Source organism: Pyxicephalus adspersus, chromosome 2, assembly GCF_032062135.1.
Source record: "Pyxicephalus adspersus chromosome 2, UCB_Pads_2.0, whole genome shotgun sequence".
Taxonomy (NCBI): domain Eukaryota; kingdom Metazoa; phylum Chordata; class Amphibia; order Anura; family Pyxicephalidae; genus Pyxicephalus; species Pyxicephalus adspersus.
In genome coordinates this window covers 21,301,241-21,328,159 of record NC_092859.1, presented here as the reverse complement: position 1 = coordinate 21,328,159, position 26,919 = coordinate 21,301,241, and the positions used below count along the sequence as shown (strand labels likewise).

General features: G+C 41.1%; 1 protein-coding gene and 1 long non-coding RNA gene across 5 annotated transcripts in view; one reads left to right on the top strand and one right to left on the bottom strand.

The window, feature by feature from the left end:
• The window catches only part of LOC140323109 (uncharacterized), an 86,658-nt gene extending 67,838 nt beyond the window's left edge, over window positions 1-18,820 (bottom strand). Inside the window, exon 1 of the long non-coding RNA XR_011919304.1 lies at window positions 18,374-18,820. This is a non-coding gene — a long non-coding RNA (uncharacterized lncRNA). The remainder of the gene's footprint in view (window positions 1-18,373) is intronic.
• Window positions 12,019-26,919, top strand: part of LMO3 (LIM domain only 3) — a 28,537-nt gene continuing 13,636 nt past the window's right edge. Inside the window, exons 1-2 of one of the 4 annotated variants that reach the window (XM_072399877.1) lie at window positions 12,019-12,245; window positions 20,129-20,342. In XM_072399877.1, the coding sequence (XP_072255978.1) occupies window positions 20,137-20,342 (206 nt within the window). In that variant the 5' untranslated portion in view covers window positions 12,019-12,245; window positions 20,129-20,136. Of the gene's footprint in view, window positions 12,246-18,388; window positions 18,502-18,846; window positions 19,040-19,574; window positions 19,648-20,128; window positions 20,343-26,919 lie in introns of those variants that run through there. The other 3 variants (XM_072399876.1, XM_072399875.1, XM_072399874.1) reach the window with 3 other exon arrangements.

Here is a 26,919-nt window from a genome sequence, read left to right as displayed (position 1 = left end):
AACACTGAAGTTTTTTCAGACCACCACACTCACCTGAAGAAACACCTATGCAGAAGCAACCCAGTTGCATGCACAGTAAATTAACAATAAACTTATTGTGTAAAATCAAACGGGCACCATAAAGTCACAATCATTCATTATACAGATATTTCAACCTCAGGAATTGGAAAAGATACATTCAGGTACTCTATACTTTCACCATTACATAGAGGTCCACTTTGGGTATGGAGCCACCAAAGGACTAACTGGAAAGTCCAAAGTACTAACAATGGCAGTGAAAACTTTCCCACTGTAGTTTTCCTTCTGAACCCGGCACAGATGTATAGTAAAAATCGGGTTTGGGCAACAACCCCTGGAAATGTAAAACAGCCTCAGCAGAAAGAGAAATGCCATCTTAGAGATTTGTAGATAACAATTGGAATTTTCCCCAAATACCTTTTAACCCTTAATGGTTGGCTTAGCACAAAATCCAGCCAGTTAAATTTCAGGTCAAAGACCAAAAATACGACCCTTTTAGTTTTCCATTAAGTAGGCAGTGATTGCAAATCAATTTGGTCACATTTATTTGCATTTTTATATGAGGTGTTGTATATTTGACTTGATGAAGTGTTCATCCACTATCACTAGGAGTCCATGGGTGTAAAATGGTGTCACCAGGACAGCGAGTAAGAGAAAATCTCCATCCATAGCTACAGAAAAAGTAGAAAAAATTAGCTGTTGTTCCACTTTAACTTAGACTGATGGTGAGTGAGACACTGCAATTTGTATTGAATATACCTCTGATGTTATATCATGGTTGAAGCATACCCTCCCTTCTTTTTCTTTATAGAAAAAGGGGCTATAGGTGTCTTGTTATTGCCCCCTTGAGATACAAATTTTCCCCTATCATTGCAGATCTAAAATCCAGCTGTGTACTAGGCTATAGAGACAGCAAAAAGTTTGCCATTTACCTCTGCTTTGACCTATGAATGATGACACATGATGGGTCCAATGTGTTTATCCTGGAGGGCAATTTATATGTTGTCATCTCCCTGGCTTGGAATGTTGTGCTTAAATTTCTAAATTTCAAATGATTATTATGCCAAACTCAGACTTTTTTTTTTTGGTTTTTCCTTACTTTGCAGATTTTTTTCTGCACACAGTTCACATTTGGCTCCGACATCTCTGCCCCATCAATTCCTCCATCCTGACTTGTCATAAATCTTTCCAGAGTCTGACCAGGAAACTCGAATTGCCCTTGCATCTCACAGTGGGTCTCCTCGTACCCAATAACTATTGAATATTACGGATAAAACGTGTTCATATAAAGCAAATCTAAAGCAAATGAAAACGTTTCAAATTGTGTCACAAAGAAATCTATTTAAGGGGGAGAGCGAGCGGCCGATGACTCGCACATCTTATTTCTCTATTTATTACCGCAGAAAATTCTCAGAGCCTCCTGCAAATTCACTTGTTTACTATGAAAGGCGCCACGTACCCATCTCATTTCCAGACTGACTGTATTCGAAAATGTTGTTTGGCACCAAAAATAAGCCGAGACATTGGAAAAATATTAAAATGACTCGGAGAGTGACAGGTCGGAATGGAGTGAGACACATTTCTGCAGCATGATCCCCTCTGATTCTCTGCCGCTTATTGAGTGTATAAATTTCAATCCGAAGCTACAACTGGGAGGAAGAAAATATTACCATATCATTCAGCGGCCCTCAGTGTTCGCCGCACCATGCCGGTACATGGGTGACATCGGCGATGAATTTTAATATGTATGTTTTAATCTAAGCGTTCCATTTGGCGGTGCTTCCATGCCTCTCATCCATCACTTGGAGTCGTGTTCGCAGTAATAAACGCTGCCACTTATCTGATTAGTGTGACGGTAAAGACGTTGATTCCGAAACATTGGTGCGGTCAGTGAGGTTTGCTGCTTGTGTCGTATCAGTTGGAGTTTCTCAACTGTGTGCAGATGGTGGCCTGTTTATGTTTACTCCTTAGCATTGTAGAAACCAAGCAGGACAGCGTCTTCTTGATATCTATTTTAGCACTCTTGAGATACACCATGCAGTTGTTGTTGTTCTAATGTCCTAACTCAAAGCTTGAGGGGGTCGGCCGTGCCAGAATAGACTGTATAAATATAAAAAACTCTCTGAGGGCAAATACTTACATTGAGATATATGCCTAAGAAATATACAGTATATATGAGGGGTTCCAACTGTCCCTGCTCTGAGTTCCTGGTTCTTGACATCTGCTATAAACATTTTCATTTCCCACCATTCTTCTTCGAGTTCCTGCATAGCCACTGTGCTCATTATGAACAGTTCACATTATACCGGCACTGAGTTCTTGGATCTCCAAGCCTGCTCTTTCCATTGTGAGGGTTTCTTAACATTCCTGTACTAAGTTTCCTTGTCTATACCCCTGCTTTGCCCAATATGAAGGTTTTCCAGTTCTAAATACCTTCTTTCCCTCTTATGATGGGTTCTCGCCATCTATGCACTAAGTTTTTGGGTCTGCACACTTGTTGTTCCCATAATTATGCAGTTTCCACTATTCCTGAGTTGAGTCCCTAAGTATGCGCATCTGCTGCGACTATTATGAGGGGTTTCCACAATATCTGTGTTAAGTCATCAGGTCTGCATACTTGCTGTGGGCATTATGAGGGGCTCCCATCATCCCTGAACTAAGTTATTAGGTATGCACTTCTGCTGTGCCCATTAAGACAGCATTTAGTATACCTTGGTCTGTATGCTCGCTGTGTATATCATAAGGGGTTCTCGCCATCTCTGAGCTGAGATCGTAGGTCTGCATACCAGTTGTGCCCATTATGAGAGGTTCTTACTATCCCTGTTCCCAAGTCAGCACACCTGACTTCCGAGAGGGGTTCCCGCCATCCTCAATGAATGGTATTTATATTATGAAGAATGTAGCATAGGAAGTGAGCACACCCTAAATTGATTGGTAACTTCTAAACTCTAAGGAGGGTGGAACTACAATTAGCATAAGGTTGATCCCACCAAAACCCAAGAGATATAAGAAGCCGATATTTGTCTCTACCCACCAAACACTTCTCATAATTGGACTTCTAAGGTCAGTGATCATTTCCCTCATCTTCTGTAACCTCAATCTACCTGGAAGGTAGGGGAGGGGGGGTGATCACCTGCTGCACAAGAACTGAAGAATCAGAAGAAATCTGCCAGCACTTGGGCAGCAGAAGATAGTGTCATAACATCAGATAATGTGATATAGGGGAATACATGGAGGGTTCTACAATCAGAGCATCTTATTTCGTAATGGAAAAGATTTATTGTTTTATAATCGCTCAGGAAGAAATTGTAAAGTGACATCAACGCGCATCGAACTCCGGACGTAAATGAATTCCAGGCTTTGTGCCATCACATATCTTGCATTATGCTGTCTAACTGAATGAGCAGAGCTACAAGGTCAGGTGTAATGACCACACAGGGTGTCGTAAAGCAATTACTAAGGATGTATGAAATGTGCGACTCTTCGGCGTACAGCTCGCGTCTCTCTGGGGTCACAATAAATACTTCCCCAGGCAACGAGAGGGTTGTAACAGTGTGCATATCTCCAGCCAAAGATGCTATACTCCTCGCAGTTTCACTATCCGTGTCATGGCACTGACATAATAATACTGTCATTGTTATTTTTTGATAGGATGTAAGAGAACAAGGCGACAATCAAATGTCATGATCTATGGAGGAGCACCATATATTATATATTTCCTCACTGTCATCTAATTTGTAGAAACATCACATGTATTTATAATGTACATCCATGTCATCTGATGTAATTAATCACCCCATGTATGTATATTATATGTCCTCCCTATCATCTAAACTATAGGTCGAACAACTGTATCTATAATATACATCTGTACTGTCATCTGATTCATAGAACGACCCCAGGTATGTATAATACACATCATTGCTTCACCTGATGTATAAAAAGGACCCTATGTATGCATAATATATGTCCTCACTGTTTTTTGATTTATAGAATGACCCAATGTATGTATAATATAAATCCTCACTGTTATTTGATTTATAGAATGACCCAATGTATGTATAATATAAATCCTCACTGTTATTTGATTTATAGAATGACCCAATGTATGTATAATATACATCCTCACTGTTTTTTGATTTATAGAATGACCCAATATATGTATTATGTACATCCTAATTGTTTTTTGACTTATAGAATTACCCCATGTAATCAAAGTACGTCCTCACTGCCATCTGATGTATGAAAGAACCTCATGTACGTATAACGTATGTCCTCACTGTCATCTAATCTGTGGAAGGTCCACATACATGTAAATTATACATCCTTACTGTCATCCAATTTATAATATATAATATTTATTTATAATAAATATAATATTTGTCCTCATGTTCATATGGTCTATCGAAGGTCCAAATGTACATATAAAACACATTCTCATTGCCATCTGATCTATAAAAAATTCATATATGTATAATATATGTCTTTGCTGACATCTGATCTATTAAAGCCATTAGGTGTAAATATATTTCTTCATCGTCATATGATTTTTTAGAATTACCCTATGTAGGTATACTGTACATCTTCCTACTAACTTACTAACCTGATGTATGAAAGATCCATATTTATGTATAATATATGTTCTATTTGTCATCTGGTCTATTGAAGGTCCTAATGTATGTATAATATATGTCTTCACTGTCACCTGACATTGGGTTAGAAGGACCCTATGTATGATTAATATATGTTCTGTCATCCAGTCTATAGAAGGACTCCATATATGTATAATATACATCCTTGCTTTACCTTCAGGGTCTCCATTGCCCATCACCACATTCTCCTACAGTGCAGGTAATAAGACAACACTTGATGTCCCATGGGTAGCTACAGTGCATCATTTTTGTACCTATGGTTGTTTCACAATGTTCTGTAAAAAATCAGAAACAATGGTGAGAAATCTGGGGATTCACATTCGGGTGTACTGAATCACACTGAGAATGCTAAATGGGATATTTTGAACCATTTAACATTTTCTTTCTTTGCTGGAGACCCCATCTTTTATCCACATTTATCCACCTTAAACATCATATACCAACCTAATTTACTCCTTAACCCAACATTCCACCCTTAACCAACCTCCTCCCACCATTAACATTCTATCCCCATGAAACTCCATCCTACTTCCAAAATCTTACTCCAACTAAATACCATCCCACACCTAGCATTCTACCTCCACCCAATCTGTTTCTACCCTCAATATCCTACTTTCACCTAACCACCTCCTATGAAAAACTTTTCCGCCCTTGAAGGCTTCCATCATTACCATTCTAAATAATCCTTCTCCATCAACTAAATTTTTAGTTATTTCCCCCTACCAGCAACATAATATCTGGTATTCTCCCAAAAACAAATTAAACAAATGAAAAAAATAAAATGCAAATACTTCTAATGGTTCTTTCTTTAACTAATAAATGTATTGATTTTTGTTTGTACATACTGGGTTGAATATATATATATATATATATATATATATATATAAAATCAGAAGTAGTATGCAGCGGAAATGTGAGTCTAGCATCGCTATAATTGGAATTAATCAGTGATATATAATCTCCCATTTAACACCGGGAAGGGCCGAGCTCAGCACTGAATGGAGCCAATTGTTATTTAATGGTTTCTGACTAATGGCTTATGAATGTGAAGCAGTCTCAGAGGTAGTTGGTACATTACTGTGTTCACTCAGCACACTCCATTTAACAATATCTGAAATCGCACACTTTAATTAAAATCAACATTACGCTGATAAAAGTGGAGCTCTGGCAGTTTCTAAGGCTTCAGCTGTGGGGAAATCTGTAGATCCAAAACACCCGCATTATTCACATCTATTTTTGAGAGAAGCTCTATTCATTAACCAGCCTGTAAATCTCATTTGGTTTCTCTTATCTTTTCTCCAATCTGGCGACTTTGGAGGATTTACAAACCGGGACCAGAACACACATCACACAGGACGGAATGGGAATACAACAATCTCATTGTCATACGACAATGCAGCAGCTCGTAGTTTGAAATGGGCAGTGGGGGGATTCAGAATAGAGTCATTCCTCCGACTAGATGACTGTCATCTCACCTCTCAGCCAGGGAAACATGATATGAGTATTAATAATAATAATGATGATAATAAGACAGGTAATATAAGGGGTTTGCACTTGTTTTTGGAAACTCAGGAGATGGGAACTAATGTGATGAACAAACTGTGGATACAGAGATGCATACAAGCTACTAACCAATTGAAGGCCAAATGGAAATTTTGTCATTAATATTAGTACAAACATGCAAATATACTGGGTCTGAGGATATGAAAAAAGTGTACCCACTGCACAAAGGAAAACAGAAGATAGAGCAAGACCTGCAACTAAAAAATGGAAAGAAAATCAGCCTGGGACAAAGAAGAATCCAGTAAACACATCATAAACTTTTCTGGAAAAAGCAAAGTTAAGAATAATAAATGAGAAAGCCAAAGACCATGATTGACCCCAAGTACCAAGAACACAAAAACTTCTGGGACATTAGGCACAGGAAATGTTTAGATGGTCTAGGCAAGATAGACAGCTAAATTGGGTGTCTGCTAGATGAAGTCAGTGGTTGCCAGTTCACAGAGTTGGTGGGTGTCACTTAGTAGAGATGATGACCATATGAAGATAAGGAATGGTGCCGTTAGAAGTGGCCCTTCCTTCTGACAAACTGTTCCTTTAAACAATGTGGAATACTTCATTTATGAATCATATAGTTCTGATAGTACTCCACAGCTTCTATTTGTACAGCAGGTAAGATATGCCTATCTGAGTCCCAAATGTTGGGTCCACCAGCCCATCTCTAGATATTACCATGGTCTGCTCTAGCTCTATTCATTTTTTCCCCCAAACATGATATGAGAATATAGATGTTTAATGTATCATCTCACCAATCAAATGCCATCATTCTTCAGTTTAGAAGAGTCCAAACCATAAAGAACACCCAGAATTACCTCTCGCTGATCGTGTTGAGTTTCTTTATTTTATATTACAGAAGAAGTTCAAAAATGAATGTGACTACTAAACAATTTCTGGATTTTCTTAAAGACGGTAACACAAATTAAAAGGTTCTATCTGTCTGTCATGGAGTTCATCCCATGTCCGTACAGACGAAATTTCTTTTGCCATTCCAGACAAGATGCCTAAAAAGGTGAACTCCAAAAAGTCAATAGCAGCAAATCCTCATCTAAATGACAATGTAATAAGATACTTTAAGAAGTTTAAATCCTCCATGTTTCATTTTCTGTGATCTACATGCAGAATTCTGATCAGTTTTAAATCCTCAGAGTATGGCATTAAAAATGGTTCTTATAACAGGAAAAAATTCTCAGAATGAGTCTTCATGGTAATAAGTGTCGGAATCATTAACGATTGGTCACATGGAGCTGCCAATGAAACTGGAATTTCATTCATTTTGGTTTATCCTCGCCAATATTGTGATTCTGAATAAGATGCAGGCAGAACTAGATGGTGCCAATCTCATCAAATGCCATTTTTAAAATGTTGGCAATCTTGGGTAGGGTATTCCATGTTGCCCACCATTACCAACAGCGATTTTTACAGTTATCCATCATAGCACACTGTTGTCACCCAGTACAAAATCACCATCATCTAATATAGCTGGTGATAGGTTTCTATTAGCTATTAACCAGTACTTGTCAGTGGTTCCCTATTCTCGGGGGTCTTTGCTAGAAACATTGTTGTTGTTGTCTCCCAACTTTACACAGCAGGCAGAAGTTATCAGGTAATTCCATGCACAGACTGGGACAGCATGGTTGTCCCAGAGGTTACCTCACTTGCCTTTGCAGCGCTAGGTCACAGGTTCAAATATCAGACAGGATGCTATCTGCACAGAGTTTGTATGTTCTCCCTGTGTCTCCGTGGGATTCCTCCACATACTCTGGTTTTCTCCCACATCCCCAAAAAAAAAAATCAAGCTAGGTTATTTGGCTTTCGCTCAAAAATTGTCCTTAGACTACGTTAATGACATTACATTGTGAGCCCCTTTGAGGGACAGTTAGTGATATGACAAAAGACTTTGTAAAGTGCTGCGTAATATGATGGCACTATATAAATACTGGTTAATATTATTATTATTAATAACCTCCACAACAAGGCCATTACCATTAGTATGGTCAGAAAAGTAAGAAGAGAACCAAAAGCTTACCGGTAGTAGGAGAAAGAACTGGTCACCCCACATATAGCTCATGACAGCAATACTCAAAACAAATATTTATAATACCTAGGGCATACTAATATGCATTATGGTTTCAAATAGTCCTTAATAGGAGGGAGTTGTTAGGGGGTGTCAGATCACTAGGGCCTTTTACACTGCCCATGTATGCCATACTACATATAGATATTGGACACAAGCAAATCATAGAAGTTGGCTAAAGGCACAGTGTGTGAGAAATCCCATACATTTATAATTTTATTGTCCTTTTTCCCACATCACTTCCCAGGATCCACTGTTACCAGGTTTGTGCATAAGGAATTACCAGCCAGCTGTTGGTGGTTCTTTAGATGTTTTCAATGTGTCATCTGCACATCATCTGAGTAGCATCCTAATTAGGGCATAGTAGACATTTCATCACCTGTCATTGGTAGAACGCATCTGTGGTCTTTCTAATTGATAGAGCAAATAATAATTATATAAAAATAATGCTGAATTTTGGGTAAATACACATAACTTCATATATAGGGACGGTTAAATCTGTCAAAGGATTTGTAATTTTGCTTAGGAATGTAATTTGTGTAACTCTGCCAGACTGCATTACCAGGTTCTTAAACCTCCACAGTTATAGCAACACAACTTGGCTCAAAAACATTCCCTGTTTGATGATGTCATTAAAGCAGCAGCACACTGGTGAAGTTGTAAATTTCTTCCTGTTGCACATGTTCAATGCAGAGAAGCCTGATTGGCTACTACTACCTAAATGGTAGTGTTGCTACCTCTCTACCAGCCTGAATGCTGCTTTGCAGGGGATGAAAAGAAACTGATCTAGGGAGTAAATGATTTATTTAGCATAGCTTCGACTAAAATGTTCTTACAGGTTTCAAATAATTTATGATGACATTAACAGGTTTATCAGTCTAAAATTCAGCTTTAAAGGGTTTCATATTTAGAAATGTCCAAAATTGCTCTCTGCAGACTTTGCAGGGCTTTCTGGAATATTCAGGAAAGTTTTCTTCTTCAGTGTACTGAAAAGAGAAGTTGCTACATTTTAGTTATTCTGCCACAGTTCAAGCTTGTCCTCAGTCAGGCTTCTGCATAAAGAATGGAGGAATATTTAGAATGATGCACTTGTCTTTGTTTTACTTTCTGAACAGCTGTCTGGGCAAGATAGTCCTGGGCTAAGGCCCCGTGAGCTCAGCCATCCACCTAGCCTAGTATATTGCAGAGGAACAACTCCCAGAATTCCCTGGGGCAAAGGCCAGCTTGCCAGTGATGTCTTCCGGATATTCTGACCTGCGCATAGTCCTCAATTAAGATGAAGATCCAAACCAGGACAGGAGAACCAGTGTGGACTGTCATCTGCTTTTTAATGTGGCCATGCAATCCTACAAGTGGCCTATCACAGAACAGGACCATCCTTTCAGGGGGTTAAGTCAACAGAAGACCTCCATAACTTAGGGTATGTATAGAACCAACACACCCATTCTGGGAGAAAATTCTGGGAGAAGACATAGGGAGAAAATTAAGTGCAGATATCAAAAGGTGTGCAAAGAAAGGGCATGCTGAGAGTAAAGACGGTGCAGAGATGCACAAAAGGAAGAAGGTTATCAAAAGAAAAGGGGTGCAGAGACAGAAGGAATGCAGGGAGAAAAGGGGGTACAAGGACAGGAGGTGATACAGGGAGGATAAGAGATAGAAAGTAATGCAGAGTGGAAAGGGAATGCTCAGAGAGGACGGATTCCGATATGAAAATAGATGCTAAAAAGAAAGATCTAGTCTAAAAGAAAGGTATGAAAGGAGCTTATTTGGTGCAGGGACAGAAGGGGGCACAAGGAAGAAAATGGGTGATAAGAGGAAAAAGGGGGAAAAGAGAATGTTGACATTTGATCGCAGGGCTGTTTATCGGCTGTAAAAAGCATTTTGATCCTTAAGAACACTCTAGCATCAGATTTTACTAACATGATCATATGACACAAGGGGCGTAGCTCATACAACAAGGCGCCATTATTCAAGTGTGCCTAGGCAGTGATGCCTATATCCTTGTGTATATTTGTGCATGTGTTAATTCAGGAGTAGAAATGTTTAGCTTTTTGTAGTTAATGTATTTGTGTTTTTTTACAGTAGTGCTAAAGAGGAAAAAGCTTTCCTCTAATCAACCAAACATATTCTTTGGCCATGTCTAGTTTTACAAGCCAATGCAAACTTTTCCATAGTCATCCCCTATCTTCGATAACTCTGAAGGAATTAATATTATTATTAATTATTATTTATATAGCGCCAACATATTACGCAGCGCTGTACATTAAATAGGGGTAGGAAATGACAGACAGTGACACAGGAGGTGAAGAGGACCCTGCCTACAGTCCAGATACACAAGCCTCGATTCAAGCGTATAGTAACCCTCAACTTTCCATGACTACACACAGTCCAAACACACGAGCCATAATTCAAACTTATTGACCCCCCCCCCACTATTTTTTTTAACCGCACGTACTTCAGGTGTACAAGCTTTTTATAGTCATTCTCCTAATCCTCTGACTGCACATACTGTTGCACAAGCCCTAATACAAGCTGCACTTTAACCCCACCTCCTCTCTTATCTTTTATTATTGCATGTCCAGGTGCCCAAGCCCCCATGAAACCTGCACGCTACCCCCCAGCCTCTCACTGGTCCACAGTTGAATTTGCTCCTTTAGTTTCTTAATGATCACGTTGAGATGCAAATGTGAGGAATTTGTTGCATAGAGTTGAACAATGATCTCTATTACTTTGTGCTCCCCAGAGATCTGCAACGTTCAGGTTGAGCTGGCTTTCTGCAGACTTTGTCCACTTTTTATGAATCAGACACAGAGAAGATGCAGAACACAGGGCTCTGAATCCGCCCCATTAGTTAAAGGACTTGTCATTCCCAATCCCGGATTTCTACAGTGCAAGAAATGTCTCCCCTTTTAAGTGCAAAACCACAGAATTACCATTTCCCCAAGTGCTCCCTGTTTTAGGCTGCTTTCCTAATTAGAGGCATGATAACAGGCGCGCTGATTGGCATTATAAAAGCGCAAGTCTGGCTTCATCTGTCCCAGGTGTGCTCGCTAATTTTTTTTCTCTCTCCACCGTTTCAGAACTAGCTCTCCTTCATTGTTCCTTAAAGTTTTCATCTGAGGAATTAATCCACATAAAAAGACATTAGAAGAGTAGATGAGCTGCCAAGTCCCATCACTGCAATCTTTTATCACAAGTACAATCTATACAAGTTGGTTTTTTTACCCTTTTGTGTCTGAGGGTTAAAAAGAGAAGCGATGCTGGAAAGGCGTTCGTGTCAGTGGACGGTACGAGCCATTAGAAGTGGCGTCTGTACAAAAGGTTAGGAGATCTGACTGTCAATACTGCGGGTCCAGCAAGGGGGAGACTCCAGCTTTTGTGTGAAAGAGATACTTTGATATTTTGGAATGTTAGAAGGGTGAATGTGAAAAATCGGAGGTTGGGGATCTAATTACCCAACCATAATTGGGGGCTAGGGAATAAGTTGCAGTCCTCTCAACTCACCGCAGATCAATTATGTTAAGAGAACATCTGTAAGTAGGACTTAATGAGGTCCATTAGAGCAACATGTACAGTTTCCTTAACAGCACTTGTCAGCTTCTTGGATGAGCTGAAGGAAGCTGCTAACTAGGGACCTGCTGAGGTATTTAAATAGTGAACGCTGGCCCGCTCAGGTCTCTGTGTGCACTACTCGTGGAAGGAGAAGAAGGGCCATTGCTGGCAACCGATCCTAAACCTGGCACCACCGCCTCCCCCACAATCTCCACTTTGACTTGTTCTGCTTCGGAGTTCACTCAATTCAATTTATTTTTGCAGCACAAAGACTGGAAATTGTGATTGCTTCAACCTTTACTATTCTGGCACCTCTCATCGGATATCTCACACCGCTGTTCTGCCGGGTGGACAAAGTTTGGAAATTCTGTTCCTGCACCTGAGACAAGGTGAGTCGTTCCTCTAGATGCTGCCTGGCTGACCCTGATGGTAATGAGACCTGGGCACTTTGCAGTGTCATTAAGTTTGGATTTGTTTTTGCTATTTCGTCTCTGTTTGGTCCGGATGAATGATCCATGTCCCTTTTTTTTTTTTTTTCACTTTTTGTGCTGAGTGAGGTGGGATCTAGGGGGGGTCAATGGTGTTTCCTCAGAGATGATTAAATTGCTGTCTGGCAGAATGCACTGCTCCTCGTAGAATGGGGAATCTACACCGTTACTGGGAATAATTCCTATGATTAGGACGCCGTGATTCTCTATCACAGAGAGGGAAGATGTGTGGCTGGAAATTGCATGATTGGGGAGATGGGCTGCTTTCAAATCATTTAATTCCTGACAAAACCTAATTACTGGCAGGTAATGCAGTGTCAGCTTTAATGCATTTCATCATTCCGTCTGGAAAGAGGAGGATTTTGTCACCCGTCTAATTATCAGCACATATCAGGAATTGAGGGTGGGAAGCTGTGGCTGATCGGTGGGCTCAGTGCCTATATGGATGTGGGTAACCTGGGGGTTACCGACGTCCGGAGGTGACCTTTACACCCTGGACAGGGGCAGTTAATGTGTCCAGGGATTAGAATGTGTCCCGAAGGCCTTGGTATATGGTTTGCACACAATATCATCCAGCATGGCAGGGGTTAAATTCCATCACTGCCACCTATCTAAATGGGTTAACCAGCTCGGTATGGATTACTCGTTCCAAGAGTTTAACTGACCTGAAAATCTATCCACCTCAATAACCAACCAGAAAGCAGGGTATTCACCAAGGGTTAAAAAGCTGGTACAATGGCCTGGCAGGCGGCACACGAGGGGTTAGCGCTTTCCATCAGGTCTCTTATTGCCAGAGTCCAAACAGCGCTAATTAGCAGGAATGATGTCACTGTAGGAATAATCCCATCATTTAATTAGCTGAATGATTTAAACAAAGATTTGCATAGATGCTCTAATCAGCGGCGGTGAATTACGGCACGGCGGTTAGCAGCGAGGGGTAACAGATCACACAGATTCGGGTGGGGGGGGCCTCATCTCCTTCAACATAATTAATTTAATTGTCCTCATTAGCTGTTCCATTTGTTGTGATTTTATTTCTCCCTTCACAGTCCCCCCTCCCCTCTCTTTCATCCCACTGCAGATATCAGAGGGGGGGAGGTCATAACGAGGCGGATTTGGGGTGATGATTGATGGAGGGTGTTTTTGACCAGTGTTTGGTGTTGTTTAGCATATACGGAGGAGGAGAACGTACAGAAGTGGTGATCGGGGCTGTATGCACACTGCAGGGGCAATTTTAGTTCTACATATTGTACTATTAGTGTCCATCACAGTACGGCGTATTTGGGAATGTACAGCAATACGCAGTGCCATGAACGAACACCACACTCTATAGTGAAAGTTAGGACCTGATGACTTACGTTACCTTTATCACAAAAAGCGTGACCTTTCAAAAAAAAAAAAATTAGTGAGGCCTATACACATTGGCCAAGAACAAAATGTATACAACATGAAACTTTCAATAACATTTTTTGAGGGGACCATTTTTTCTCACTCCTAAATTTTGTGGTGTAGTTCAGAAACCAGTGCAGGTGTGATGGTGATGACTGTTTTTGTGTAAGAGTGATATTGGTGTTGGAATACTGGAGATAGTGCAGGTGTGAAGGGGATACTGGTGATGGTGATACAGAGACACCAGTGCTAGTGTGATAGAGATAAAAAGAGTTTATATGGTAAAGATATTATTGGTGTATCTTAAATATCACCGTTGGTGTAATGCAGACATCAGCCATGGAGATGTGATGGATAGATCCATGTTGGTGTAATAGAAATACCAGTCTCGGTGTGATAGAGATAACAGTATTGGTGTTATGGAGTTTCTAGTGTTGGTGAAGATATATTGGTGTTGATTAGTGGACATACCAGTGTCAGTGTGATAGAGATTCCAGTGTTGGTTAAGGGGGGATACCAATATTCTAGTGTTGGTAAATATATGTGTTGGTTAAGAAAAGATAACATTGTTGGTGTAATGGAAATTCTAGTGTTGGTTGAGTGGAGATTTCAGTATCAGTTTGATGCAGATTCTAGTGTTGTTGAATATGAGTTAGTTTTGGTTAAGTGGACATACCAGTTTTGACATGATGGAGGTTACAGTGTTGGTTAGCTAGAGATACCAGTATTAGTTTGATGCAGATTGGTGAAGATTTTGGTGAAGTTGGTGAAGTGGACATACCAGTGTTGGCATGATGGAGGTTCAAGTATTGGTTAAGTGGAGATTTCAGTATCAGTTTAATGCAGATTTTAGCTTTGGTGAACATATGTTAGTGTTGGTTAAGTGAACATACCAGTGTCAGTGTGATGGAGGTTACAGTGTTAATAAGCTGGAAATACTAGTATTGGTTTGATGCAGATTGGTAAAGATATGTTATTGTTGGTTATGTGGACATACCAGTGTTGGCAGGATGGAGGTTCCAGTGTTGGTCAAGTGAAGATGCCAGTATTAGTGTTATGCAGATTCTAGTGTTGAAGATATGTTAAGGTTGAGTAAACAGAGATATCAGTGTTGGTATGATGGTACAGATATATATTGATATAACATAATTGCCTTACTCTGATATGTATTCTGTGATACCAGTATCGGTGTGATGGAGATTCTAGTGTTGGTCAAGTGAAGATGCCAGTATCAGTGTGATGCAGATTCTAGTGTTGGAGAAGATTTGTTAGGTTTGAGTAAATGGTGATATCAGTGTCGGTACGATGGTACAGATATATATTGATATAATATTATTGCCTTACTCTAATATGTATTCAGTGAAACCAGTAACGGTATGATGGAGATTCCAGTGTTGGCGAAGATGTGTTGAGAAAAAGGGCTATTAGTGTTGGTATGATGGTACAGATACATGTAGATTTAACATATTTGCCCAACTGTTTTCTGGTGTATTTTCTTTATGAATAAAACACTTTCATTGGAAGCTGTGAATTGGTGACATTATCATTCCTTTATGTACAGATGGCACCATCTGATCTATAATATCTACTCCCAGTGCTTTGTTGTCTGTTATTTAGATTTATGTGTTGGGTGTAGGTTTTTACACCAAGTACTGACTTCATGTAATGATGGGGTGTAAAAAAAGTGGTCGACTAGTGAGGGATGAAGTAAGAGTACTACATAATAATGGGGTGTAGTTAGGGGATGAAGAGGTACAATGAAGCATTGAAGTAATACCATGTAGTGCCAAGCATAGTTATCAGGGTGTCACCATGTAGTGATGGGGTATAGTGAGAAGATCTTATGATATCATGTAATAATGGGGTGAATTTAATTGTACAGCGCTGCATAATATTTTGGCGCTATATAAATCCTGTTTATTAAAAATGATAATTATAACAATAATAATATTAAGGAGAGGTAGTGATACCATATAGTGATGGGGTGCAGCAGTCAGGGATGTAGTGATACCATGTAGTGATCGGGAATCTAGTAACACCATGAAATGATAGGGTGTAGTTCTCAGGTATTAGGTGATACCATGTAGTGACCAGGAATGTAGTAACACCATATAGTTATAGGGTATAATGAGGACATGGAGTAATACCATGTTAGAATGGTCTGTAGTGATCCCGGATGTGATGATATACTGATGGGGTACAGTGGTCAGGGATCGGTGTAACAGCTGGGGATAAGGTGACACCAAGATGAAATGGGGTGTAGTGATCGGAAATGAAGAGGCATCATTAAAGGATGTGGTGATGGTGAGTGATGAAGCCATAACATGCAGAGATGGGGTGAAGTTATCTGGGATGAAGTGAAGGCTGCTTCGACAGGTATACTGACAGCTGCAATGCTGAACTGTAGTGATTACGTGTAACAATGGGTTTTTGAAACTGGAATCAGAAATGGGGTACATGGTAGAGTAACAGGGCAGGCATAAGAATAAAATGATAAGATGTAGTGATGGGGCTCAGTGATATGATGTAGTGATGGGGTTCGGTGAAATGATGTAGTCATGGGGTTCAGTGATACAATATAGTTATGGGTTGTAGTAAGTGAATACAGTAAAACAATATAGTTATACGGGTAGTGAGAGGATGAAGTGAGTATGGAGATGGAGTGCAATCATAGGGTGAAGTGAATTTGGTGCAAAAAAAGTGTGTAAGAACACAGTGACCAGGTTTAGGGATAAAGTACAGTGAAGAGGTATGGACATAGGATGAAGTGAGATGCAGTAGTAAAGGGATGCAGTAATGGGGTGAAGGAAGAAGTGAAGTGGGGTGTAGTAAGGAGGTGTAAAGATAAGGTGCAGTAATGGGGTGTAACAACAGTCCGAGCTAATAAAGTCAAGTGATAGGATGGGGTGCATTGAAAGGGTGAAATACCAGAGTGCAGTGATAGGTAAAGGTGGGGGCATTGATAGAGTACAACAATGGGGTGAAACTACTTAAGTACCGGTGCAGTAAAAAGGTAAAGGGTGGTGTACATTAATAGGATGCAGTAACAGAGAGCAAAAATGGGGTGTAGTGACAGGATTCAGTAATGAGGTGTAGAAATGAAGTGCAGTAACGGTGAAGTAATGGGATGTAGGGATGGGGTGCATTAAAAAGGTGCAGCAACAGAGTGTTGGTAAGTGCAGTAATAAGGTGTGGAAACTGGGTGTAGAAATGTGTGTAGTAACAGGCAGCACTGATGTAGTGCAATAATAAAGCAAAGAAATGGGGTGCAGTTATGGGATGTAGAGACAGGGTGCATTGTTAGGGTACAGCGATGGGGTGTGAGGATAGGGTGCAGTGATGGGATGTAGGGATGAGGTTGATTAATAGGGTGTAATGATCGGTTGTGGGGACAGGGTGCAGAGACAGGGTGCAGTATGTGATATGGGGATAGGGTGCAGTGATAGGATGCAGGGATAAGGTGCCGTGATGGGATGTAAGGATCGGGTGCACTATTAGGTTGCAGTAATGGGGTACGTTATTAGGGTGCAGTGATGGGGTGCAGGTTTGGGGTACGTTATTAGGGTGCAGTGATGGGGTGCAGGTTTGGGGTACGTTAGGGTGCAGTGATTGGATGTGGGAATAGGGTGCAGTGATGGGATGTAGGAATGGGGTACCTTATTTGGGTGCAGTGATGGGATGTAGAAATAGGGTGCATTAATAGGATGCAGTGATGGGATGTTGGAATAGGATGAATTATTAGGGTGCACTGATGGTATATGGGAATTGGGTACGTTATTAGGGTGTAGTGATGGGATGTAGGAATGGGGTGCATTATTAGGATGCAGTGATGGTATATAGGAATCAGGTACGTTATTACGGTGTGGTGATAGGATGCATTATTAGGGTGCAATGATGAAAGGTAGAAAATAAGGTGCATTAATAGGGTGCAGGAATGGGGTACTGTATTGGGGTGCAGTGACGGGATGTGGGAATAGGGTCCAGTGATGGGATGTGGGAATAGGGTGCAGTGATGGGATGTAGGGATGGTGTATGTTATTGGGGTGCAGTGATGAGAGGTAGAGAATAAAGTGAATACTTAGGGTGCAGTGATGGGATATAGGGATGGGGTACGTTATTAGGGTGCGATGATGAGATGTTAAGAAAAAGGTGCATTAATAGGTTACAGTGATGGGGTGCAGGAATGTGGTATGGTATTAGGGTGCAGTGATGGGATGTGGGAATAGGGTGCAGTGATGGGATGTAGGATGGGGTACGGTATTAGGGTTCAATGATGAGAGGTTAAGAATAAGGTGCATTATTAGGTTGTAGTGATGGAATGTGGGAATAGGGTGCATTATTAGGGTGCAGTGATGGGATGTAGGATCAGGTATATTATTAGGGTGCAGTAATGAGAGGTGAAGAATAAGGTGCATTAATAGGGTGCAGTGATGGGATGTGGGAATAGGATACATTAATAGGATTCAGTGATGGGGTGCAGAACTAGCACTAGTAACGCTGTGATACACACATGGGTTTCTCCCTCTTGCTGTGCTTTAGTAAAGCAGTGAGAATGCTGAAGGTGTATGCAGAAGGGCAGCTGTATATAGAGGTAGGTGGGGAGGGGGAGTGGAGGGAGGAGATGTGGAGGAAGTACCTACCTGCTCTCAGTTCTCTGACAAGTGCAGAATTTTGGAGCTGAGTAATATCTGGGTGACCTTTTCTCTGCTGTGTGATGTCTGGCTGCTGATGAGTGTGTGTGTCTGCTCTGCTCCTCTGGCTGTGATAGGTAAGTTGTAGGGGGTGACAGGCACCTGTGGCTGTTCTGCACCTGATTTTTGGTGAAATAAGTGTCAGCTTCTTCCATCCTGGTATGTTGGTGCTGCTGGTGCTGTGCTGACCCCCTTCCCAGGTATGCGGCTGAGGTCTGGGGGTGGGGGGGGGGCACCTTGTATAGGGAGGGTAGCTAGCTCCCCAAATCTCCTCCTGCCCCCTCCACAAGTTGCTGTGCCTGTGTCCTCCAGTCAGTGCATTGCCTGGGAGCTGTCCCCTCCCCCAGTGCTGAAGGAGCTGCATGTGACAGACTCATCATTTGTTAGAGGAGCCCAGCAGAGAGCAGGATTAGAGGATTTACTCCGGGAGTTACAGAGCATGTGGCTTTGTCAGTGGCTGCCTCATCTGCACACTGTGTCGGCCTGTGTGTGACATTGTGTCAGGGGAACAATAGCCCGGTCCAGCTGCTCCCGGAGCCAAGCAAGGGGCCCCCAGCTGCTGCCCAATGAGGGTCTGCTCTCACCGACTCATGCACAAAAGGGAGAAAAGTTTTGGTAGGTAGAAGCCGAGTGCGTGCGTGCTGTGTAGCGTCAGCCCTCGTGCCACACGTCGCCGGGGTCCGTTGCCATGGGTTACCTTCGCCCGGGTGACATTGTTGTTGTTGTGCGGGCCCTGGTAAGCCTGAACCCCGGTGGGCTTCTCATTGTGCTCCTGTGAATTGTGTGTCTGTGTGTATTTTTTTTTTTTGTATTTGAGCTGCGTCAAAATTGAAGTCAGTCTTGCAAATCTCTTGTTGGCCTTTGCCAAGCACCAGCACTTTGCTGCTATGGTAACTGTAATTAAACTGATAAGAGTGGAAAAATGTCAGTATCTGTGAGCCTTGCAGCTGCATTGGAGAAAAGGGGAATCAAATTGGTTCCCAGCTTCATTGCTCAAAAAAAAAGGGGGGGTGAATAGGCAGAGCCGTGCGTTCCGGGCAGCGGGATTTGCATTGTTGTTCCATACGGGGGACGCTAAGCGCCGGGGAGCGATTTTAGGCCGGTATGAGGGAGAGAAGGGGCACAGCTTTTGTTTGATGTCCCCGGACACATGAATGGCCACCAAAAGCAAATTTTACCCCTCCGAAACCCCGCACGCACTCACCTCTCACCCCTCCGGTCAGGTAGGTGCTCCGTGGCGGCGAGGACACTTTTTGTGTAGTGCAATAGTTTGTTGTGTTAACTATCCGGCAGTGTGTGGATGAGTGACGCAGAACAAGAGGATAATGCGTGCAATCAAGCGTGCACGCCGCGCACAATACAATCTGGGCAATTAAATGAGATGCTTCTCCCAGCTTGTGAGCAGCGGCAAAGCCTCTTATTTACTTCTCGCTTTAATTATGATTTCTCTTCTTAAGCTGTCAAGTCAGTCTGAGCGGAAAGGTTAGCGGCAACACATTTTATTCTCCCCCCCAGAATCCTCAGGACTGGCTTTTTTTTTCTTGGAATTTGCCATTATTTGTGTCCCATCTGCTTAGCAGTACCCCTCTCAGGGGTCCCAAATTGCAGGTCAGGACCGCTAAGTCCTTCCGATGGGGGATAAGATGGTGATTAGCATGTGATGTGCCATATATGATGAGTAACATGCGTGTCTTCTCCTTGCAGGTATACAAATGCTTTCAGTTCAGCCAGACACCAAACCGAAAGGTTGTGCTGGCTGCAACCGTAAGATCAAGGACCGCTACCTGCTAAAGGCCCTGGACAAGTACTGGCATGAAGACTGCCTGAAGTGCGCATGCTGCGATTGTCGTCTCGGAGAGGTCGGATCCACCTTATACACCAAGGCCAATCTCATCTTGTGCCGGAGGGATTATCTGAGGTGACAGCATGTTCCAAATTGTGTCTATATAATCCTGACACTCAGTCTGTGTGCCTGACTCTGTACTTACGGATCTGAGCCCTGTACATTCTTGTCTGTGGCCAAAACCCCCTGTTCTTCCATCCAGATCCCTCTGATCATTTGTCCCGGACCTCTGTCCTTCCATATAGGTACCTCTGTTTATTCATCCAGGACCCCTGTCCTTCCATATAGGTCCCTCCGATCTTTCATCCAGGACTCCTGTCCTTCCATATAGGTCCCTCGGATCTTTCATCCAGGACCCCTGTCCTTCCATATAGGTCCCTCGGATCTTTCATCCAGGACCCCTGTCCTTAGGTCCCTCGGATCTTTCATCCAGGACCCCTGTCCTTCCATATAGGTCCCTCGGATCTTTCATCCAGGACCCCTGTCCTTCCATATAGGTCCCTCCGATCTTTCATCCAGGACTCCTGTCCTTCCATATAGGTCCCACTGATCATTTGTTCAGAACTCCTGTCCTTCCATCCAGGTCCCTCTGATTTTTTGTCCGGGACCCCTGTCCTTCTATATAGGTCCCTCCGATCATTCATCCAGGAACCCTGTCCTTCCATCCAGGTCTCTCTGATCATTCATCCAGGATCCCCTCTCTATTCATCCAGGCACCTCGTCCTTCAATCCAGGTCCCTCTGCACATTTATCCATGTTCCCTTGTATATTCCTTCAAGTTCTCCTGTCCTTCCATCCAGGTCTCTCTGATAATTCTTTCAGTGTTCCCTGTATTTCTTTTCAGGTGTCCCTGTTCATTCATCCAGGATTCCCTGTCGATTCATCCAGGTAGTCCATCCCTTCATCCAAGTCCCTCTGCTCATTTATCTATGTTCATTTGTCTATTCATCCAGGTCCTGTCCCTTCCTTCAGGTCCTTCTGTTCATTCATCCAGGTGTATTCATCCCCCTGTATATTTATCTAGGTACCTTGTCCTTCCCTCCAGGTCTCTCCATTCATCTTGGACCCCATCTGTCCATCCAGATTACTCTGTTCTATCTAGGTCCATTTGTTGTTCAATCCAGGACCCCTTGTCCTTCCTGCCTTGACTCCCTGTCCCCTCATGTACAACTCCCGGTCCCTTGATATAAAACCCTTGCTTCTTTGATCCAGGAGCCTCTGTGCTTCCATCCAGGTCCATCTGTCATTTAGTCCATGGCTCCTTGTACTTTCTTTAGGTTGCTAATTACTTCCAAAAGGCCCCTTTTCCCTGTTTTCAAGATTCACTGTTCTTCCAGCCTAGATTGCCTGTCTTTCTCTACATGTTCCTCTGCCCTCCATTCTAGTCCCCCTGTCCTCCCAGCTGTGTGCAGTCTGAACAGATTACAAATGTTACAACTCCCAAGTAAAGTGGTCACTGGACTAGGGGCACAGGATTTAGGGGGCTCCTGCAAAAACAATAAAATGACTAGCTGGTGCCTGGGTGGCAGTTTTCCCTGATCAATGTTTCAGGGTGTGCAGGGTAACTTCAGCTGACAATACTTCTTGTCCGAGATCATTATCTGCATCTAATGTGTTCAGAAACATCCCATCCATATTTTATGTCCTTCACAGAATGCACAACCAACGAGCCAGTGATCATCCTATCTATTACTATTTGACCTCTAATTGTTAACAATGGTGAGTAATATGGGAAGGTGAGGGACTCTGCAGCCAAAAATGGGATAAAATGGTGAAGTTTTATGATTATTAATATTGGGCTTCATTGCAGATAGTGTGCAGCGCCCCCCAGAGGAGAGATAGCAGAGCTGCATTTATGGAGATGTATGGATAATGAGTCAATTAGGGCTTCTTGAGTGGATTTCTCCATCCATCGCTGACTTTGCAGTGTGTTTATGTTGTGTTTGTTTGGCATCCCCCCCCCCCCCACCACACCACACCACCACAACCTAAAGGTTAAAGGGTGCAGCAGCTAAGCTGACAATCACTTCCAGCAAATGTTACTTCTATCTGTCATATAACAAAACTGAGCAGATCTGACAATGTTATTTTATTATCTGCTTGTCCCTTGCTGTAACTCTTTGTGGTCATTGCCAGCAACTTCTACCCTAAATCAGAATGTATCCATTACTTCATAATAACAATGAATGCGCGGCCATGATTTATGGTCATCCTCCGGACACTCTGCGATCTGTTTGTTCAGGTGGTGACTTGGACATCCAATAGACGGGCGCTTTACCAGCTGCCCACACACAGACAAATTCTGCTGAATTGAATTCATCAGTCATGTATAATCAAATCCATGTTCATTCCCAGACAAATACTTTTATAGATGTAAACAGAATGTGTAAACTGGATAAGTGGTGCGAGAAGGGGGTGATCAACCGACAATCATCACTATATATTACAAGCTTATTTCTTCTAGTATACAAAAGAGTAATACAGTAGAATTGTATAGTTTATTATGAAATTGTGTGGTCTGGTATGACATAGTAATGTATGATATATTAATGTGTAGTATGGTATAGTTTAGCAATGTGCAATATTTTGTTGTACTATATAGTATAGTGCGGTTTGGTAATGTGTTGTACGATATAGTAATGTATGGTATAGTATAAAATGGTTCAGCAATTTGCAGTGTGGTGTTGCACTATATGCTGATATATATGATGGTGTACAGTATAGTACGATATATTAATGTATTGGGTTGTATGATAAAATTTGGTACAGCAATGTGTAGAATGGTGTAAACTATATCTAATATGACGGTGTACAATACACTATGGCATGATAACTTGTAGTATAGTACAATAAAGTAATGTATGGTATTGTATGATAAATAATAGTACAGCGATGTGTAGAATGGTGTTGTTCTTTATGATGTGCCAACGTGTAGTATGGTAAGTATGTGTGGTTTGGTTATATATAGCATAGTATTGCATTGTATAATATGGTAATGTGTAATATTGTATGTCATGGTAATCTATAGTATGGTGTCGTACAGTATGGAATACTATGGGTGGTATGAAACAGTAACATGTAACATTGTATAGCACAATAAATATATTATAGTACAGCAATGTATATTTGTACAAATGAATGTTTATTAAAGTATTAAACAGCACAGGAATAATATTTATTCTAGCACAGTATTGTCTAGCATGTGCCAGCATAGTATATTCTTCTATTGTATATGTAGGTCTAACACAATAATATATATTATGGTTTAGAATAATAGGAAGGTATAGAATGGTATGGTATAATATATTTGTATATAGTATCGTACAGTATAGTAATACATATCAAGGTATATTATTCTATAATTCAGTATTATGTTGTCATTTATTGTAGTATATAGGATCAGTGTAGTATAATATATAATATACTAATTCATGATGAATAGAATAGTATAGTATTATACAGTATACTGTATCAGTCTTTCGTGTTTTATGGTATTGTGTATGTGTGTGTATGGATAGATAGATATATTATATAGTTTGTAGGGTATAGCATGTTTTTTATTACTGCTCTGTGTTATTTTGGTGTATGTGTATGTATATGTAATGATAATATTCAGGGATGTGAATACTCAACCACATATAGTGATACGATAATTTCTTATCCTCATCCGTATTTTTTCATATTTGTAAAAGTTTGATTATAAAGATTTCTGCTGATCTGCTGCCATAAATACCCTCCCCATGTAGCAAATGGGTCAGTTTTGGAGCTAGTTGTATGTGTTGCACTCTTCTCCCAGGTCCTCCACTGACCACATTATAATGTCCCGGCTGCCTAATGATTCGTCTGGTCAGCGAGCTCTTATCTGTGTCCAGCTGCTGTTCTTACTTTGTGCCGTCATTTTCTCTTAGTGACTTCATTACCTGCAGTTCATTGCCTCAGGGCAGGTACAATATTTGAAGTGTACAATCTGGTTCGGTGCAGAGAATCGGTATAGATAATATTTGTACAGTCAGTACTGGTGCAGAAAACAGTTATGCAGTCGGGGTTGGTGTAGCCAATGATTGCACAGTGGAGATTGGTGCAGAGAAGTATTGTCAAATGGAGACTAGTGCAGAGAATGATTGTTCAGTGGGTATTTCAATCAGGGTTGCTGTAGAGAATGATTGTCCTTTAGTTTGACATTGAAACACTGTAAATTAGAAATTGCACAGTCAGGATTGGTGCAAACAATTATTGGTATAGTGAACAGTTTAAAAATTAGGACTTGTGCAGAGAACGATAGTTTAGTGGGGATTGGTGCAGAGTATGACTGTCAGGTAAGTTCAGGTGCAGAGAATGATTGTACAATCTGGTTGGGTGCAAATAACAAATTTTACAGTTGTGATTGATGCTGAAAATTATTGTACAATCAGAATTGCTATAGTGAACTGTTGTATAATCCCTATTGATGCAGTGAATGTGTGTACATTTGAAATCTGTGCAGGTAATAATTGTACAGTTGGACTTGGTGCAAAGAATAATTGTACAGTTAGGATCAGTTGAGAGTATAACTGTACAATCAGGATGGCTGTATGGGATGGTTGTACAATCCAGATTGGTATAGAGAATAATTGTACAACCAGAAGCACTGCAGATAATAGTTGTACGAGGAGGACATGTTCAGAGGAGGATTTTTAATCAGGATTGATGCAGAGAACGATGGTTTGGTCAAGATAAATGCAGAGAATGATCCAGTTATTAAAATTAGATTAGGAAATAAGTGAATGCTTAGGATCAATGCACAAAAAGATTATACAATCTGGATTGGGGATATATTGATCTGTGTTGCATTGTGCTATATATACCGCAGCTGTGGGTTGTTCTATTCTATCTCGGGTATATATGTTCAGGATTCTTTCTATAATGGCAGCGTATGTTTGGCAGCGTTTGTGGTATGTGAATAGTGATTTTTTTCAGAGGTTTCTCACAATTATTTTCTTCCTTGATGGCTACAAATCATCATTTGATGGATCTTCTAAAACTTGCGGAAGGGTCAGCTCCTGCGAAGGTGAAATTAACCAGTGGTGGAGTTGTTACAATTGATGCGGTCATACAGGGGTGACATAATCACCAAGACACAAATCATTAATCTGTCTTTCACAGTGACCCAACAGTAGCCAATATAAAACTGTGCTTGCTCATGTAAGTCTCTGTCTGTCTGTGCCCCATTATATACAAAGGCACCTGAAAATGACAGCTGCAGTGAAGCGGTTTTATCACTTACAGAACTGCAGGCAAACTATCTTTGTGCTTTGTGTTTGGCAAAAAAGCCGACAATCATATGGGGCTCCTCTGTGTCCAGTTCTAGGGTTAGTTAGTTAGATAGCAAATGCCTCAACTGTGTGAGGGCCTTAAACAGCCCCACCATATATTTTGGCAGACTTCCATGAAATTGGAGATCAATCCGTTAAATTGGTCCTGAGGATTGGCCCCTCTGACCTATACTTTTTTTATATACTGTTTATTTTACATGTGTATGCTACATACTTCTCCCCTTATACAACACCCCAATTCTTATGGACAGGAGGTGAGTCCAAAGACATTTTCAGGGATATGGGGTAATATAGCAGCAATAGGAGAAGAATTCAGTAACATGGGGATAGAAGGTAAATGTAGTGTGGAGTAAGAGATAATAAGGTTAGCATTTCAGAATGTTAATGTGTATCATTGTGAGGTGTATAAATGTGGGTTCTGATGAATATGTGCAGGGTATAGATGTAGCTGTGCACTGGATAGATATGAGGCTGTGCAGAGTGTCGATGTGAAGTAGTGAAGATTATAGGTTTTGGTTTTGGTGAGGCAGTGAAGGATATAGTTGTTGGTCCTAATAAAACTGTGCAGGGAGTGGCTGTGGTTTAACAGGTAGTGCAGGCTGTAGATTTGGCTTCTGGTGGGTGTAGAGGTGAGGCTGGGCACATCTGATTCCTTAGGTTGTGAAGGCTGTAGATATGGGTCCTGGTCAGGCTGTGTAGGATGTGGATGTGAGTCCAGGTCCGTGTATGTTGCAGAGAACATGATTACTCACAAGCGGGCCTAGGTTGTGCCCATGGTTCAGCAGGTAGGTGTCCAGGAGTTTGAACAAATAGAAACGTTAGCTGATATCAACCTTCAGTTATTATTCTATCCCCCTTTATTAATCTCCTATTGATTAATAATTATTATCTTTTACTGGTTAATAGGCACTGACCAACTCATTACTTTCCATTGCTGTTATTTTTCTGGTGATTGTTTTATTATTTTCTATTTTGTAATTTTATTATTATTAGTTTTATCAATTTTTTTAACCAATGTTTTTCATTTTTTTTCAGAAAATAATTGACAAGGGGGACTTAATAATGACAGGGGGTTTCGCCCAATCACTTTCTCTAATGCAGGAAAGTAAATGTTGATTTGATTTGCTCTTATTTGCACTGACTGCTTGGACACTTTGTCTTCAGCATTGATGGTAATACCTCCATCATTGCCTATTTTGTCTATTTTAACATTTTTACTAGTTGAAATATAATATTATTTGTGGATTCAATTGGGGTTTAGTTTAGAAAAAATTCACTCGGTGTGCATGGGCTAATAGGTCTCAGTTTCACTTTTACACTAAATTATAGTCTGTATGCAT